Genomic DNA, 17,916 nt, shown 5'->3' with positions numbered 1-17,916 from the left:
AGTAACTAATGTGAAAGAGAGCATCCTTTTGAAAATTTCTTTTTTGTTGTTCTGTTTTGTTTTTAAGAGGAGTGTTGTGTAGTGGAAAGTGTACTGGAATGAGAGAGTTAGGAGGCCTGAATTGCAGTCCCAGCTCAGCTGCTAACTAGGTGTATAACCTTGGGTGGGTGGTTTAATCTTTCTATAATACAGTTTAACTTTCCCTAATTTTACTAATCCCTAATGTCCCTGTATACAATCATTTCTTGCATAGTACAGAAATAATAGTGCTTTTCTGAACTAAGGGTTTCTAAAAACCACAAATTCTGAGGCAAGACAAAATACACCATCCTCTGGGCTATCATTGATTCCTATTCCTCTGTGTGTAGTTCTAAAACCCCACAGCTTTCATTTTAACAGGGGCAACCATGTTAAACATGCCATTTCTTCTTTTACTTTTTTTTTGCAAGCTTTTGGATGGTATAGCATTTTGGGTGGTTTAGGCTTGTTACCTTAGCAACCTTCAGGGGGTTTAACTTTTTGTCTGTTAAGGAAAAGAGAACAAAGCAAGCCTCACCAAGATAATTTTTCATTGTGAGTCTGAGCATACAACAGTGTTTCAAGTAAACCTCTTTATATCAGGTTCAAATCTCTGTATATAGTTGAGTACTGTTTGAAATGCTGTACATCTAATTATTTCCTACTTCTTTACATAAAATATTCATCATTTATATGTGTATACACATACATAAGAATATATGCTTATTGTTTCTGAGGGGGCTGGGAAAATGCTTAAAGGAACACTGTGGCCAGTTGACAAATATTTGAATTATGACTTTAATTACAATTTTGCTTTGAAAGTTTTTCATTCCTCTCCATCTAAATTTTATTTATAATGAGGTTTTGATGTTTGTAATGCATTGGTTAAGATGAGGTTCCCACCACACCTCCATAGGCCTCAGCAAAATGTAAAGCTATTTTAGTGAGGAAGAGTTTAGGTCATTTTAACTCTGTTTCTTCAGCACCACCTGGTGGATTAAATGTCTTCTGTTTATTTTTTCCTGGTTTTAGAAATAACTGATGTTAATCAAACTCTAAAACCAATTAAACATATTTCCAAGGCCTTTGAATCTTGACCTTCTGCGTATCCACTGAAATTTCAAAGGTCTTTTCAGCCAAATGGAGGATTAGCAAAGTTAGAGAATTTAACCTTATATAATGTCATAATATGTTAGACCCTAGTGTTTAAAATAACAGCTACATGTGTTCATAGTTTCAATAGTATATAACATAGATATGATAAATACCTCTATATATGATATATAATATTAATGATGTAGCAATATAATATATTCTATATAATATCTCACTCTTTACATGGTTCCTTTTTCATTTTTCCCAGTGATTAATACAAGACAAGGAATTTCTGTTTATTGGTAGTAAATTATGGTTGGAGTTTTAGAGTTAGAACTTTTGAAAGAAATTTTGGGAAATCTCTTTATGATATAATACATCTTAAATAGTACACTTGTGTAACAAAATCCCTAATCTGCCCTTATTAATTTTTAATTTAAGACTAGAATTTAAGTCTAAATTATCCTAATGTTAGTACCCTAAATAATATGGGCATTTTTCTTTCATTAATATTCATATTGTGAATGAAAAGTGAGTTTATTATTAATTAAGTAGGTGGGCAGTTCTGTGGAAAGAACACTATGTTGAGTTTGAGTCTTGGTTCTACATATGTGGATCACTTAAGCCTCAGTCTCCCAATCTATTAAAATGGTCAGACACATACATATACACACACACACGTAAAACCCTATAAATGCTGTTTGTAATGTTTACAATGCACCCCCCCCCCAAAATGAATGTTAACTGCTAATTTTAGGGAAGTGCTTTATAAATCTCAAATCCATGTTGAGAGGCCTCCTTGTACAGGAAGTAGGTAGAGTGAGGGACTTTGAGTCAGGAAATCTAAACTCGATTTTGCCTGAGCCTTTTAGTAGCTTTGCGACTACTGCCCCTTAACCTTTCTGGTTCTCAAAGTGCCTACCTCACAGAGTTGGTGGGGGCTTAAATGAGATAGCACATAAAAAGTATTTTGCAAGCTTTTTAGGTCAATTTTGGCCCATCGTAAGAAAAAAATTGCTTGACAGGGGTATCCAAAAGGTGGTATATCTTGGGAGATAGTGAGTTCCCTTCATTAGAAATCTTAAGCAGAGTCTCAGTAGTGAATTTGGAAATGTAAAGGGGATCTATACTTCAGATAAGTGATTTCGAAGGTCCTTCCAACCCTATGATAATGACTAAGTGGGCAAAATAATGATCTGTGTTCATTATTCAGTGGATTTGCGAATCCTGACTGTAGAAAAAGCTAACAGATGACACCTCTTAGAACCAAAATGATCAGCATGCATATTTTCAGTAAATTGTGTGGAAATTTTGTCTATCCATTACTTACATTAGTAAAGGCAAAGAGCATTTTAGGTTGCAATCAGGATCTGTGTTTCCAGTGTTAACTTTAGTGGAGAAAATGTTACTACTTTTTTAAAAATTGCTATTAAAAAATAAAGCAAATATTTATGAATTTTTTTGGTATTATTATTTTATTGTAAATGTAACATTGAACATGAATATATACAACTAAACCTATTTGTTAGCTATTGACTTTTTTTTAATTTTTTTTTAAACTTATTTAACATATTTAGTTTTCAGCATGGATTTTCACAAGAGTGTGGATTACAAATTTTCTCCCCATTTCTACCCTCCCCCCCACTCCAAGATGGCGTATACTCTGATTGCCCTGTTCCCCAGTCAGCGCTCCCCTCTGTCACCCCACTCCCCTCCCATCCCCTTTTCCCTTCCTTTCTTGTAGGGCAAGAGAAATTTTTACGCCCCATTGCCTGTGTATCTTACTTTCTTGTTGCATGCAAAAACATTTTTGTTTGTTTTTGAACATCTGTTTTTAAAACTTTGAGTTCCAAATTCTCTCCCCTCTTCCCTTCCCACCCACCCTCCCTAAGAAGTCAAGCAATTCAACATAGGCCACATGTGTATCATTTTGTATAACCCTTCCACAATACTCATGTTATGAAAGACTAACTATATTTTGCTCCTTCCCAACCCATCCCCCTTTATTGAATTTTCTCCCTTGACCCTGTCCCCTTTCCAAAGTGTTTGTTTTTGACTACCTCCACCCCCATCTGCCCTCCCCTCCATCATCCCCCCCATTTTTTTTTATCTTCTTCCCTCTTCTTTCCTGTGGGGTAAGATTCCCAATTGAGTATGTATGGTATTCCCTCCTTAGACCAAATCTGATGAGAGCAATGTTCACTCATTCCCCCCTCATCCGCCCTCTCCCCTCCTCCCACAGAACTGCTTCCTCTTGCCACCTTTATGGGAGATAATCCATCCCATTCTATCTCTCCTTATCTCCCTCTCTCAGTATGTTCCTCTCTCATCCCTTAATTTGATTTTATTTCTTTTAGATATCTTCCCTTCATCTTCAACTCACCCTGTGTCTGCTCTCTCCCTCTCTCTCTCTCTCTCTCTCTCTCTCTCTCTCTATATATATATATATATATATATATATATATATATATACACATACACACATAGATATATACATACACATTCACCCATATATATACATAAACATATATGTATGCATATTCCCTTCAGCTACCCTAATACTGAGGTCTCATGAATCATACACATCATCTTTCCATGTAGGAATGTCAACAAAACAGTTCACCTTTAGTAAGTCCCTTGCAATTTATTTTTCTTGTTCTTTTTCTTGATTACCTTTTCATGCTTTTCTTGATTCTTGTGTTTGAAAGTCAAATTTTCTATTCAGTTCTGGTCTTTTCACTGAGAAAGCTTGAAAGTCCTCTATTTTATTGAAAATCCATATTTTGCCTTGGAGTATGATACTCAGTTTTGCTGGGTAGGTGATTCTAGGTTTTAATCCTAGCTCCATTGACCTCTGGAATATCGTATTCCAAGCCCTTTGATCTCTTAATGTAGAGGCTGCCAGATCTTGGGTTATTCTGATTGGGTTTCCACAATACTCAAATTGTTTCTTTCCGGCTGCTTGCAGTATTTTCTCCTTGATCTGGGAGCTCTGGAATTTGGCAACAATATTCCTGGGAGATTTCTTTTTGGGATCTATTTGAGGAGGCGATCGATGGATTCTTTCAATTTCTATTTTGCCCTGTGGCTCTAGAATATCAGGGCAGTTCTCCTTGATAATTTCTTGAAAGATGATATCTAGGCTCTTTTTTTGATCATGACTTTCAGGTAGTCCAATAATTTTTAAATTATCTCTCCTGGATCTATTTTCCAGGTCAGCGGTTTTTCCAATGAGATATTTCACATTGTCTTCCATTTTTTCATTCCTTTGGTTCTGTTTTATATCTTGATTTCTCATAAAATCACTAGCTTCCACTTGCTCCAGTCTAATTTTTAAAGTAGTATTTTCTTCAGTGGTCTTTTGGACCTCCTTTTCCATTTGGCTAATTCTGCCTTTCAAGGCATTCTTCTCCTCATTGGCTTTTTGGAGCTCTTTTGCCATTTGAGTTAGTCTGTTTTTTAAGGTGTTGTTTTCTTCAGTGTATTTTTCAGTATTTTTTGGGGTGTCCTTTAGCAAGTCATTGACTTATTTTTCATGGTTTTCTCGCATCCTTCTCATTTCTCTTCCCAGTTTTTCCTCTACTTCTCTAACTTGCTTTTCCAAATCCTTTTTGAGCTCTTCCATGGCCTGGGACCAGTTCATGTTTTTCTTGGAGGCGTTTGGTGTAGGCTCTTGCACTTTATTGACTTCTTTAGGCTGCATGTTTTGGTCTTCCTTGTCAGCAAAGAAAGAATGCAAAGTCTGAGACTGAATCTCGGTGCGTTTTCGCTGCCTGGCCATATTCCCAGCCAACTAACTTGACCTTTGAGTTTTTCAGTGGGGTATGACTGCTTGTAGACTATAGAGTTCTATGTTCCACGTTTGGGGGGGAGGTGCCAGCTCTGCCACACCAGCACTGCTCCTTCCCCAACCCCCAACCCCGGACTGGGCTTAGATCTTCAGCAGGCTGTTGTACTCCTGCTCTGATCCGCCACTTAATTCCTCCCACCAGGTGGGCCTGGAGCTGAAAGTAACAACAGCTGTAGCTGCCCCCCCCCCCCCCCCCCCCCCCCCCCCCCCCCCCCCCCGCCCAGAAGCCGAACCGCAAACTCCTTCTGCTCCCGCAGCTTTTCCCACTAACATTCTCCGCTGTCTTTGGTGTTTGCGGGCTAAGGAGTCTGGTAACTTCCGCAGCTCACTGATTCCGGGCGCTAGGGCCCCCTCCGCCTGGCTTCTGGTCTGGATGGTCCACGCCATTCAGCCTGGGTTCTGCTCCACTCCGTTCCCAGCTCTCAGCTCCGTGTGGGATAGACCTCACCCAGAGACCATCCAGGCTGTCCTGGGCTGGAGCCCTGCTTCCCTCTGCTATTTTGTGGGTTCTGCCGTTCTAGAATTGGTTCAGAGCCATTTTTTATAGGCTCTTGGAGGGACTCGGTATGGAGCTCACACGAGTTCCTGCTTACCAGCTGCCATCTTGGCTCCGCCCCCCTATTTATGAATTTTTAAAATACTATATGTCAGTTGTTATCACAGTCATTATGACTACCTCATTTTTAAAATTGCAGTGGCTATTCTTGTTTTCAGAATTTGCTTATCAATGGACAAGGCAGACTTTTCAAATGAGAAAGATAATTATTTAGATTCATTTTACAACTTAAATGTGTCAGTGAAGTCTATCTGAAGGAGCCAGTATATCCTCAGAATACACATTTCTTATGCCTTTCCTTCAGAACAGTATTTGTATATCCAGAGGGCAGATTTGGGCCCTGTGTATTTGAACTGTGCCTTGGAGAGGCAGTGTACATAGTGGATAAAGAGCCAGTCTTGAAGCAAGGAAGACTAGGGTTCAAATTGAACCCCTGATGCCTGTTGGAGGTGTGACCTTGGTCAAGTCACTTAAGACATCAGTGCTCAAGGCAATTCTGTGAGTTGCAGAGACAGTATCAGAGAAGTTGTCAATCTGCAATGGTACGGGGAGTTTCGTCATTTGGGAGTTCCCAGTGCCAGCAAAATCACAAGTCCAGTTCCTTTCCCTTTTTTTTTTTTCTGTATGGTATCAAAAGGGTTAATTGGTAAAGAAAAGCTGTTAAGATTTGAACAGCAAATATGTTTAGTGCCTTGTAACGCCATTTGGGATAAATAATTACAGTAATGGAATACAATCAACTTTACAAATACATGCTCCTTTTTAATCTTGAACCAGGCTTAATTAATTTACCTTGCTGCTTTAAGATAATACTTAAACAATCTTCTCTTTCTTTTTTCTCCATAGGCCTTGGATTGTATACTGTAAATTCAGTATATGGAGATACCATTGTTATGCCTTGCCGTCTTGAAGTACCTCAGACCCTTATGTTTGGAAAATGGAAATACGTAAGTGTAGCCTACCTTGAACTTGGTTAATTGTCTCCCATTTTCAAAATAAGATTCCTTCTGTGAGTAAAATGGGAGCTTCAAATTAACATAATTGCAATATTCTGCTGTCAAGTAAAATGTATGAAGGTAAAATTAGTCTTATAAATATGCCACAAGGATAATTCCTTGAGTCCTGCATGCCAGAATCTATTCTTCACTCTCCTCTCCCCCAAATGCCTGACCTATTCCCCTAGATCATATTAGTCTAAAAAGACATCTTTATGCATTAGAAGTGGTGATATTCCTAGGACTTACCAAGGAAGCTTTGTGTCTCGTCTAAACATTCAGGAGCCATATTTTAATGTCTCTCCATTATTCCCTGATTTTCAACATACACTTTTCAAAGAAAGTCACTTAAAGCATGTGTAGCCTCTGAACACACAGTAAAAATTACAAGTGTAGAACAAATAAATTGGGACTTATTCATTAGATTTATGAATATCCAGGTGGGGTTTTTTAAGATATTTTTTACATTTGTGTGTCCCAAATTTCACCACCTATTAATCTCTTTTGTACTTTCTCTTTCAGCCATGGCCTTCTCAGAAAATAACTTTTCCTTTTACTAAAATTAAGGTCATGATTTTTCAATTTCCTACCTTCACAAATGTAAATAACCCAGTGTAATTATTTACTGTCTCCTCTTTTCCTCTCATCTAAGGGAAATCTCTGGCCCAGCTACTTGCCATAGCTAAGCTTTCCACCTGGCCTCTAGATTCAGGCTGCTCTGTATCCTCCAAAACCTTGCTTCATTAATTATCCCCTTTCTCTTATGCATCTTTACTCTCTCCCTCTCCAGTTGCTCCTGACCATCTGTTTACAAATCTGCTTAGTTCTTCTCAATCAACTATGGGGCCTGTAGCTGTAGCCTAGATGGAATATAGCTATCTCCCATTCAGATATAAGCCCACTTCCCTTTTCCCTTTCACTACCAAGCTTCATGAGAAAAAAAAAGCCTACATACAATGTTTTTCCCATCCATTCCCATCTGGTTTCCATCCCCATTGTTCTATTGAAACTGCTCTTTCAAAGGTCACTGATGACCTCATAATCATTAAATCCAATAGCCTTTTCTCAGACCTCATTTTCCTTGACCTTTATGGAACATTTAACATTGCTGACCCTTGATGCTTTTTTTTGTCTCTTGGCCTTTATTGCACCATATTTTCCTAATGATGTTCTTACCTCTGTGACCACTCCTTCCCATAATCCTCTTCCTTATCCCTTAGGTTTTCTCAGTTTCTCTCTCAATGTCATCCATTCTCACAACTTAAACTGTAACCTCCACTTAGGCAACTCCCAAATCTCTTTCACCATCCCTGAACTCTCCCCTGAGCTGATTCAGATTTCTAATTACTTACCATTCATCTCTAACTGGATTTCTTAGCAACACCTCAGATAGAACAGGACAAAGAAGAACTTGTCATCTTTCTCTGCTCCTTTGGACTTTCTCATTTCTTTCTTTGTCATCACCATTTACCCAGCCATTATTTCTTTTTTTTCTTTTTTTTCCAGCCATTATTTCTTGAAACTGATATTCATCAACTTTTCCTTTGCCTTCCATTTGCTAAATACAATCAGCACCATGGTGCAGTTGGAAAAGTATTGGTTCTGGAATGGAGGAACCTGAGTTGAGATGCTTTAATGTTTACTACCCAGGTGACTTTGGACAAGGTATTTAGTTTCCTTGGGCCTCAGCTTCTTTATATGTAAGATGAGGATATTGGACTGTAACAACAATGCTACTTGCAGCTGCTGTGGGGGTATAAGACCAATAACACTGGCACACAGGAGGGCTGCTAACACAGGTTCTTTGATCTGCTTTTCTAAAGCAAAGCAACTTAAAAGGGGTCAATAATCTTACTTTAATCAACATGTACATATATTCATATCATTCACTTATTTCAGGGGAAAAGTCTGCACCCTGAACTTCAGAGAAAATACAAACAGAAATTACAAGCAGAAATTATATAAACAGAGCAAATACAAACAGCAGAGATCAGCAGACTGTCTCACCAAAAGCAATACATACATAGTTGCCAGAGAGAGAAGCACCAACATCTGGGTTTTTCAAAGCCTGGAGACTCCTTAACAGCTATCCAGAGTCTCGTCTGGACACATCACACAAACACTCTTCCAATGAGTGAGCCCCAAAGCAGAATGCTAAACCCAGAGTATATATACCCTTTTTCAGGGCCAGAGGGCATCACGACCCTCATCACCCAGGCTCATGTGACTCAGGCTTCCATGTGACTCAGGTTCAAAGCACATCACATAGGCCTATTAAGGGGCAGGGAAGATCTTCAAATTGTATTAACATTACATGGACTATATGTTTTTTGAGGTGCCAGCTCAGTCTTCTTCCAGCTTTAAATCTGTGATCTTATGAAATCTATTTCACCTCTGTTCCTGCCTTTCATTCCCACTGTCACAACCCTAGTGCACATCATCGTTCCCACCCAACTGTGTCTCCAAATCATCCTTCTAACTATTCTCTTTCTACATCTGGACTCTTCCTCCACCAATCCATCCTTCACGCCACTGGCCAATTCATCTTTCTTATGCCTAGTAATAAGTATTTTTGAATAGAGTGTGCTTATAACCTAGTAATGAATAGGGGGGTGGGGAAGATTAATTGTTGTGAGGGAAAGAGAATAACGACATTCTCACAAAGATAATTTTTCATTGTCCAGCTACGTATACAATAGCAGTTCACTGGATCCCTTACTTAGATCTGGAAAGACCTTAGAGAAAGCCTAATTTGCTCTCCGACTACTTACAGGAGAAGGGTTAAAAGCAACTTGCTCAAGGTCAAAAGCTAGTAAGTAACAGATCCAGGATTCTAGCTAAAATCTTCTCACTCCAAATCCATTTTTCTTTCCCTATGCACCCACTGCCTGTAAAGTAATTTAAGTAAACTTTCTCTTTAACAGCAGAAAACATTCTCACATCTCATATTTATAATGCCTTCAATAATGAATAGTTAGTTTCATTGTGAGATATTGAAAACAGTCATTTTCTGCCTATTTACAAAAATGAGAATCAGGGTGGGAGATGGAGGGGAGGAAAAGAAGGAGGGAGGGAGGAAAGGAGGATGGGAGGGAGGGGGAGGGAGAGAGAGAGAGAGAGATTCCACATAGGAGCAAAGATACTTAGAGGAGAAAAATTCCAGCCAATCTGGCAAAAAAAAAAATTATATTATGGATTTAATTACCATTTTACTTTTTAAAAAACCCCAAAGATCTGATTACAAACTCAGATAATCTCAGATTTAGAAGAGACCTCACTAGTCCTGTTTGCAGTCTTCCACAAGAAGAGATCCACTATCTCAAAAGATCTTATTCCACTTTTAGACTAAGTGTTAGGAAGTTTTTTTTTTCTCTTTTTTTCTTCTGCATCAAGCCTAAATTTAATTCTTTGCAATTTAAGCCACAGCTCTTAGTTCTTTCTGCCCTCTGATGCTGAGCAGGACAAATCTAATCTCTCTTCCATGTTAGAGTCCTTCAGACATTTGATATCCTCCCTAAATCACTTACCCACACTAAACCTGCTCATTATCTTCAAGTGACCATTTGTGGTATGGTCTGCAGCCCTCTCATCATCCCATTTACCCCCTTCTGAATGGGCTTCAGCTTGTTTATGGGCTTCATGTAATGTGGCATCCGAAAGGGAACAAAGTTCCGCAGCTGTGGTGTGACCAGGATAGAGAACAGCAGAAAGATCAATTCTCTTTCTGGACACTCTTCCTCTATTAATACAACAATGTAACATTAGCTTTTATTTATTTATTTGGCTACAAAGTCACGCAGTTGACTTATATCAAGCTTATAGTCCAATAAAACCCTCAGGCCTTTTAAAAAATATATAGAAGCCATTATGTGGCCATACCTCATTGTTTCTGTACTTGTGAAGCAGATTCTTAAAAAAAATTCAACTATAAAACTTGACATCCATCCCTATAATTTCTTTATAAATTTATTTTTTATTTTTAGTTTACAACATTAAGTTCCACAAGCTTTGGGGTTCTAAATTTTCTCTCCCTCCCTCTCCTCCACCCTTCCCCCCAAGATGGCATGTAATCCAATGTAGGTTCTACATATACCTTCACATTGAACTTATTTACATAAGAAGTATAACCAATGGAATGAATCATGAGAAAAGAGAAACAAAATCAAAAAAGAAGGGAAAAAAGAGAGCAAATAGTTTGCCTCAATCTGCATTCAGACTCTATAATTCTTCCTCTGGATGTGCATAGCTTTTTCCATCATGAGTCTTTTGGAGCTGTCTTTGAACCTCGTATTGATGAGAGGAGTCAAGTCTATCGGAGTTAGTCTTTACAGATACCGTGTGTCTGTAATCGTGTATAATGATCTCCTGGTTCTGCTCTCCTCACTCAGCATCAGTTCATATGTGCCTTTCCAGGTTATAATGAAGTCCGTCTGTTCCTCATTTCTTATTGCACAATAGTATTCCATTACATTCATATACCACAATTTATTTAGCCATTCCCCAATTGATGGGCATCCCCTTGATTTCCAATTCTTTGCCACCACAAAAAGAGCAGCTATAAATGCTTTTGTATATACAGGTCCATTTTTCACTTGTATGATCTCTTTGGTATATAGCCACAGAAGTGGTATTGCTGGGTCAAAGGGTATACACATTTTATAGCCATTTGGGCATAGTTCCAAATTGCACTCCAGAATGGCTGGATCAGTTTACAACTCTACCAACAATGCAATGGTGTTCCAATTTTCCCACATCCTCTCCAGCATTTATCATTTCCCTGTTTTGTCATGTTAGCCAATCTGACAGGAGAGATGCAGTACCTAAGAGTTGTTTTGATTTGCATTTCTCTAATCAATAGTGATTTAGAGCATTTTTTCATAAGCCTATAGCTATCTTTAATTTCTTCCTCTGAAAATAGACTGTTCATATCCTTTGACCATTTCTCAATTGGCGAATGACTTGCAGTCCTATAAATCTGGCTCAGTTCCCTGTATATTTTAGAGATGAGGCCTTTGTCAGAGATACTGGTTGTAAAGATTTTTTTTCTAATTTTCTGCTTCCCTCCCAATCTTGGTTATCCCTATCAAATTTAATCTCATTGGATTATGTACATTATTTTGGGCTGCCATTTTTTAAATCCTAACTCTGGCATCCATTACGTCAGCTGTTCCTAAGGGCTTCATATTGCACCTACAAATTTGATACGCACACCTTCTATAATAATAACAATAATGATGAATACTATTGTAGGTAACATTTCTATAGCTCTTACTATGTGCTGGGCATAATGCTAAGCGCTTTATAATTTATGACCTCATTTAATCCTCACAACAACCCTGGAAAGCAGTGCTATTGTCAGCTCCACTGTATAGGTGAGGAAACTGCAGCCAGCAGAAGTTAAGTGACTTGTCCAGGGCCACACAGCTATTAAGCATTTAAGACTGTATTTGAACTCTGCTCTTACTGACTCCAGGCTGAGCACTCTAGCTGCCCCATTGACTAAAAACGTTGACTAGGATCAAGGACATATCCCTAGGGCACTGCACTAGAAACCTCCCCCAAAATGCTCTTTGGACGGACCTGGTTGGTATTCAGCCAGTTCTGAATCCTCCTGACTATACTAGTACATTTCTATTTCATTTACAAGAGTTGCATAACAGACTTTTCTAAAAATCTAAATATATTATGTTACTAGCACTTGCCTGATATGTTTATCTATCGAAAAAGATAATGTGGTTGGTTAATCCAGTATGATCTGTTCTCAGTTAAGCCATTATAGGTTTTAGGGATCCCTACTTCCCATTCTAAATTCTCACAAACTATTCTTTTAATAATAAACTCTAGAATTTTGCCTAAAATGGAAATCAAGCTCACTGACTTAGAATTTTTAGGTTTAATTCTTTTCTATTTTTTTTAAATTGGAATAACATTTGCTCTTTACCAATCCAGCAACACTTTCTCCTCCATCATCTTACGGAGATTGACATCAGCCCAGCAATTACCTTTGCTGTTTCTTTCAATAACCTAGGATACTTTTTATTTCATCCTGGTGATTTGAAGGTAACTAGATAGATGCTATCTCACCATACCTTCACTTATCTTGAATTTCTATGCTCTGTTCATCATTTTTGTTGCGTTCTACTATTAGTCTACTCTGGGACAGAGGGGAAGACAGAAACAAAATGAGAGCTGAGCAGGATGGCCTCCTCATCACTGTTAGCCATTATCATTATTACATTCACCCCAAATATCATTTTCTTCCTCTGCTGTAAATACTTCAATATCACCCTCTAAATAAAGTCCTAACTTCTTAGACTGTCATTCAAGGCCCTCTCCAGCCTGAAGGCTCCCTGACCTTTTCAGCCTTACCTCATACTATTCTTCTCCATGTTTGTTGTGGTTAAGCCAACTATAATTGAATTTTCCTCTGTAATCAAACACATATCCATCAAAGATGCCCAGGGCCATCATTTGTGAATGTGCAGTTTTCCCATTTCTGTGCCTTTACTCACAGCCATTTCCATACCTGGAATTCCTCACCTCCCTCCCATCTCTTTCTATTGTACTTCTTAGGTTTCATCATTTTCTACTCTACATGACAGTTATTGGTTTGTTATTGCATATTATATTTGATATACCCCCTAGATTGTGAGCTCCCTGTCGCCAGAGACTTTATTATCTTATTTCTCTCCCATTGTCTTACTTCTTCCCTCTTTCCATTGCTCCCTTCCTTCTTCCTCCCCTCACTTTTAAACACCAACAACATACACACAAAGTACTGTTAAACACTCACTCTCCCCCATCCCTATATCCACTCAATTGCTAAGCCTTGTTAATTCTACTTCCACAATTTCTCTTGTATCTGTTCTCTACTCACATAGCCACCTCCCCAGATCAGGTCTTCATCACCTCTGACCCGGACTATTGCAATAACCACCTAACGTGTGGGAATAGGATTCAATTTGTCCTTCTTGACCCCAGAAGGCAGAACTAGGAGAAAAGAAGTAAAGAGGAAAAATTTCTATGTCAGAAAAAAGCAATCCTACGAACAATTAGAGCTTTCCAAAATGGAATGGAATGAACTACCTCAAGAGATGTTGAGTTCTCTTCCTTGGAAATCTTCAAGCAAAGGTTTGATGACCGTTTGTCATGTGTATCACCATCTATCTAACTAATAGTGGAGATTACTTTTGGGTATGGGCTCTACCTTAAGGCTACTGAGGTATCTTCTAAGTCAAATTCTATGATTCTAGAAAGCCTCTCCATCTGCTACACCTAACAAAGTCATATCGCTAAAGCTCAAGTGTAACACGTCATCCTTTCAGTCAGAAAACACCAGTGACTCCCAATTACTTTTAAGACCAGTTACAGTGTGCATTTCTCATCTCCTTCACCTTAAGGAACTCACTTTGGATAAATCAATGAAGAAAGCATTTATTAATCTCTTACAGTGTGACTGGCTCTATGCTACAGCTGCTTGCTGATTGATTTATCCAATGTAAGTTCCTTAAGAAGTGGAAGATTTGGGGAATGAGAAATGTACACTATCTATGGCTAATAAATTCAGTTCTTTACAGCATAGTAATCATGGATTCACACCATGTATATTTCAAGTAGTATTTGTCTTTTTCACACTTTAGATTGTGCACCTAAAACACTGCTTCAGTTATTTATACGGGTGATCAAAAGTGGGGGGAGGTCCAGGTTTCCATGAATTCTGTGACCCCTTAAAATTCTCCAAGTCTGGCCTGTATTGTGATCAGTTCAGGCAAAGTAAAAAGGACATTCACATGTAGAAAAATAAAACATGTAAGTAAATATCAGCTATCTACAAGAAGGGTTTAATTAATCTCAACATCTAAATGAAGAACCATCACTTAATTAGAACATTGCTGTTCTATTCAATAGGTGATATTATCTTTGCTACAGTAATTTTTGCTACCTAGGTTCCGGGGTCCAAGATTTAGATTATTGGCTTTCTTTTTTTTTTAATTCACTTCAATAAACATTTTTTAAGTACCTACTCTGATGTTTCTGCCAAATCACCTACCTAAATAGACATAACAAGTGAACAAAAATTACCATATCCAAACCTTTGATGCCTGAAACACATTTTGTGAATTTAAGTAGTGATTCAAATGTGCTACCTTTTATTATGGCTAATAAATATGTTTCACTATTATAAAAAAGGGAATTAAAGGAAAGAGCTAATTAGATTCTCATAAATTCTTTGAGGTTAGAGACTGAGTCTTGCCCATAATTTCATCCTTCCCCTCCCCACCACTGCAATAGCACCTAGTACAGTGCTTTGTAAGTACTCAATAAATATTTGTTGAATTTGTTGAATGAATGATCTTTGGGAATCCCCTTCTGAACAGCAATACCCACTGGAAGAGCCAGTAGATTTCCTGTCATTGAAGAGAATAATCTGCCAAGTGGCATCTCCCTAAGGTAATAAAACTTGGCCTGTATATCTTTAGAGGTAATCCCCACAGTGCCTAGCAGAGTGCCTTACATATCATAGGTCCAATAAACATTAACCTATTAAATGAATAGTCAGTGAGATATTTGGGCCTGCTGATTTTTTTCATACTTCCTTTCCAGTGGTTTGGAGTCAAAGATTGAACCTATAAAGAGTGGTGGCTAAAGACATTTGCCAATATTATCCGAATATTTAAACCACTTAACAAACCCAGCCTTTAGCATTTTTCATGATTCATTTAGTAAGAATCAGTTATTTTTATCATCATTGTCACCTTATAGCCATAGCACTTCATGCTTTTCAAAGCACTTTTTGAAGTCTCATTGGATTTTTCCATTAATACCTAGGGAGGGATAGGAAAAGATTTCTATATAGAGAGTAAATTTTAATGATGAGTAGGTATGAGAGGGAAAGTATCTCCCTGAAAGCAGAGGGAGAAAAGCTTTGTATTTTAGAAAACTCTTGATCAAGTTTTAACAAAAAAGTAGTGTTAGACTGTTGCATGTAGCATCCAGTGATGGCTAAGAGAATAAATATATGACTTTTTAGTCATTAATACTTATTTCTAAGTAATATGATTGGTTTACAAAGACAAATAATATTCAGCAACAGAATCCATTTTAATATGTATCTGGTTAAAGATCAGACCTGCCACATGGGCTGAACAATAGACCTTTAAAAGCATGATGATAAAAAGACTCAATGCCAAATATTATTTGCATGGACTTTTTAACTTGCAGTTTGTAGGCAAAATATACATTGTTGCTGTGGGCCTTAGAATTTCATTTTGTGCAAATGTTCATATGGTTTTATTTTCTTTCATTGTTTGCTTGCAGTGAGAACATTCCTTGTCAGCATCTAAATAGATCACTGATTCTTGTCCAACATATGCAGGAGAAGCTGCAGTTTTTTAAAGCATTTGTCTTTTCACTTCCACATGAGCAAAACCAAATCCTGGAGAATAACCAGAGAATTGCTTTTCTTATGAATATTAACTTTCTGTAACCAAAATTTATGTAAAGGCTTGCCTCTGAAATTTTTCTTCTTGGACAGAAACTGCAAATATTAGTAGAAAGAAATGCCCAAGGAAGTTATATTGTGCAGGATTTAATCCTGAAATATCTGAATGAGCCCATGTTTAAACCTGAAGTAAAAAACTTATTTTTATTTTAATTTGTAGGAAAAGCCTGACGGCAGCCCAGTATTTATTGCCTTCCGATCCTCTACGAGAAAAAATGTGCAATATGATGAAGTACCGGAATACAAAGACAGATTAAGCCTCTCGGAAAACTACACCTTATCCATCAGTCATGCGAGGATCAGTGATGAAAAGAGATTTGTGTGCATGCTAGTTACAGAGGACAATGTGTTCGAGGCCCCGACAGTGGTCAAGGTGTTCAGTAAGTAGTCTCTGTGAAATGGGATCGATAGTGATGACCAGAAAAATTTTACTTAGAGCAATAACTGAGCTATCTGCCTTGTCTCTCTAAGCAGCCTCTATGTAACAGACCTAGAAATCTTCATTCTGCTCATGTATACGGTTGGCATTGAATACAGGCAGCCTGAAATTCAAACAGTAGAGTTATAGTGGGAAGCCAGGAAATGTTGTCTGTTATTCTGCCTTATAAATTTTTCATGTGATAAGAGATTTTACTTAATAATTAACTTGACCAAAGTATTTGGAATTTGATTGACCTAACAAATAAAGGCCTGTCACATTTGGGGGGGGGGGAAGGTTCAATTTTTTACATTGAAAACTTAAAGTCTGCCCTACTGTTTCGCTCTAGTTTATATTCCAAAAATTAAATAACAGAGTGATTCCCAGCCTGTTTTGGGGGAATTCACCAGTTTTAGACATTTGGAAATTAGAAAATTGCTTCTCTAGGCATAGGAAAGTAATAGCTTTGAGCCTGAATGACTATGTGGGAGGGAGCAGGTGATTAAAAGAAGAGGTAGGCAGGGGAAAGAAACTTGCAAAGAACAAAAAGTCAGAAAATTACAGTAGTCACAATCATAAAATTAGTTTGCCTAATGATAATATATGGCTGGTGTTACATGCAAAGGGCCCTGACAAGGAAGTTACTGGAGAGGTCCTAATTAAAGCAATGCAGCTTCTCGAATGCAAGTAAAAACACCCCACCTCAATTACATCAAAGAGTTTTAGAATTAGAGAACAAAGGCTTCCAATGTTATTGTATGGCAAACAGCGGCCTTTAAAAATTATGTAATCAAACCTTCACTTAAGAACTTTTTTTTCTTGCATTCTGATACCTCAGCCACACCTAGAAATTATCATAGGAAGCAAAACACAGGACTCTCTAACTAACGTAAAATATGCATAGTAATAGTATATGCAAGTAGGCAGGAATTTCCCTGTGTACTTATATCAACTTCAAAGTTCTACTTTAGGGTGGGATTCAAAGAATGCTTGGATAATCCAGGGAAACCTTTGTACTCCAGAAAGAGCCTCTAAAAATAAAGTCCATATTTCCATTGATTACCTTTCAGCTTCCAAGGCCTTTTTCAAACAGTCAGCCAAGAGCCCTGTCAAACAGTTCTATGAATCAAATAAATAAGCGTTCATTCCTCATGGTCTCCCCTTCCTTGTGTCCCAAATTATTAGTTAAAAACACATCCATTTGCCAATGGATGCCTTGTTCAGAGTCAGGACCAGTGATTTAAGAATTACCATGCTGAAGACACTCATGTGTGTCCCCTCTCCCCCTACTCTAAAGACAGCAACCACTTGGAATGAAGCAATAAAAACTATTGTGATTATTGGTCCTAATGTTATCAACATAAGCAGATACAGACGGTGAGCCATGGTAGAGACAAAGTTAGAGAAAGGCAATATTTCTCTGTGTTTACATTCACGTATAGAATATAAAGTAAGTGGTTAGTGTTTTGTTTTATGTCTTTG

At 37.9% G+C, this 17,916-nt stretch overlaps 1 protein-coding gene across 2 annotated transcripts in view; it reads left to right on the top strand.

Annotated features, from left to right (window-relative positions):
• The window catches only part of ALCAM (activated leukocyte cell adhesion molecule), a 262,053-nt gene that overhangs the window by 193,916 nt on the left and 50,221 nt on the right, over nt 1-17,916 (top strand). For both annotated transcript variants that reach the window (XM_036746786.1, XM_036746785.1), the window contains exons 2-3: nt 6,366-6,466; nt 16,177-16,396. In XM_036746786.1, coding sequence (XP_036602681.1) covers nt 6,366-6,466; nt 16,177-16,396 — 321 coding nt within the window. The remainder of the gene's footprint in view (nt 1-6,365; nt 6,467-16,176; nt 16,397-17,916) is intronic.

The sequence above is a fragment of the Trichosurus vulpecula genome, chromosome 2 (assembly GCF_011100635.1).
Source record: "Trichosurus vulpecula isolate mTriVul1 chromosome 2, mTriVul1.pri, whole genome shotgun sequence".
NCBI classification, from domain to species: domain Eukaryota; kingdom Metazoa; phylum Chordata; class Mammalia; order Diprotodontia; family Phalangeridae; genus Trichosurus; species Trichosurus vulpecula.
The sequence above is the reverse complement of the archived record's forward strand: the minus strand, read 5'-3'. Positions and strand labels throughout refer to the sequence as shown.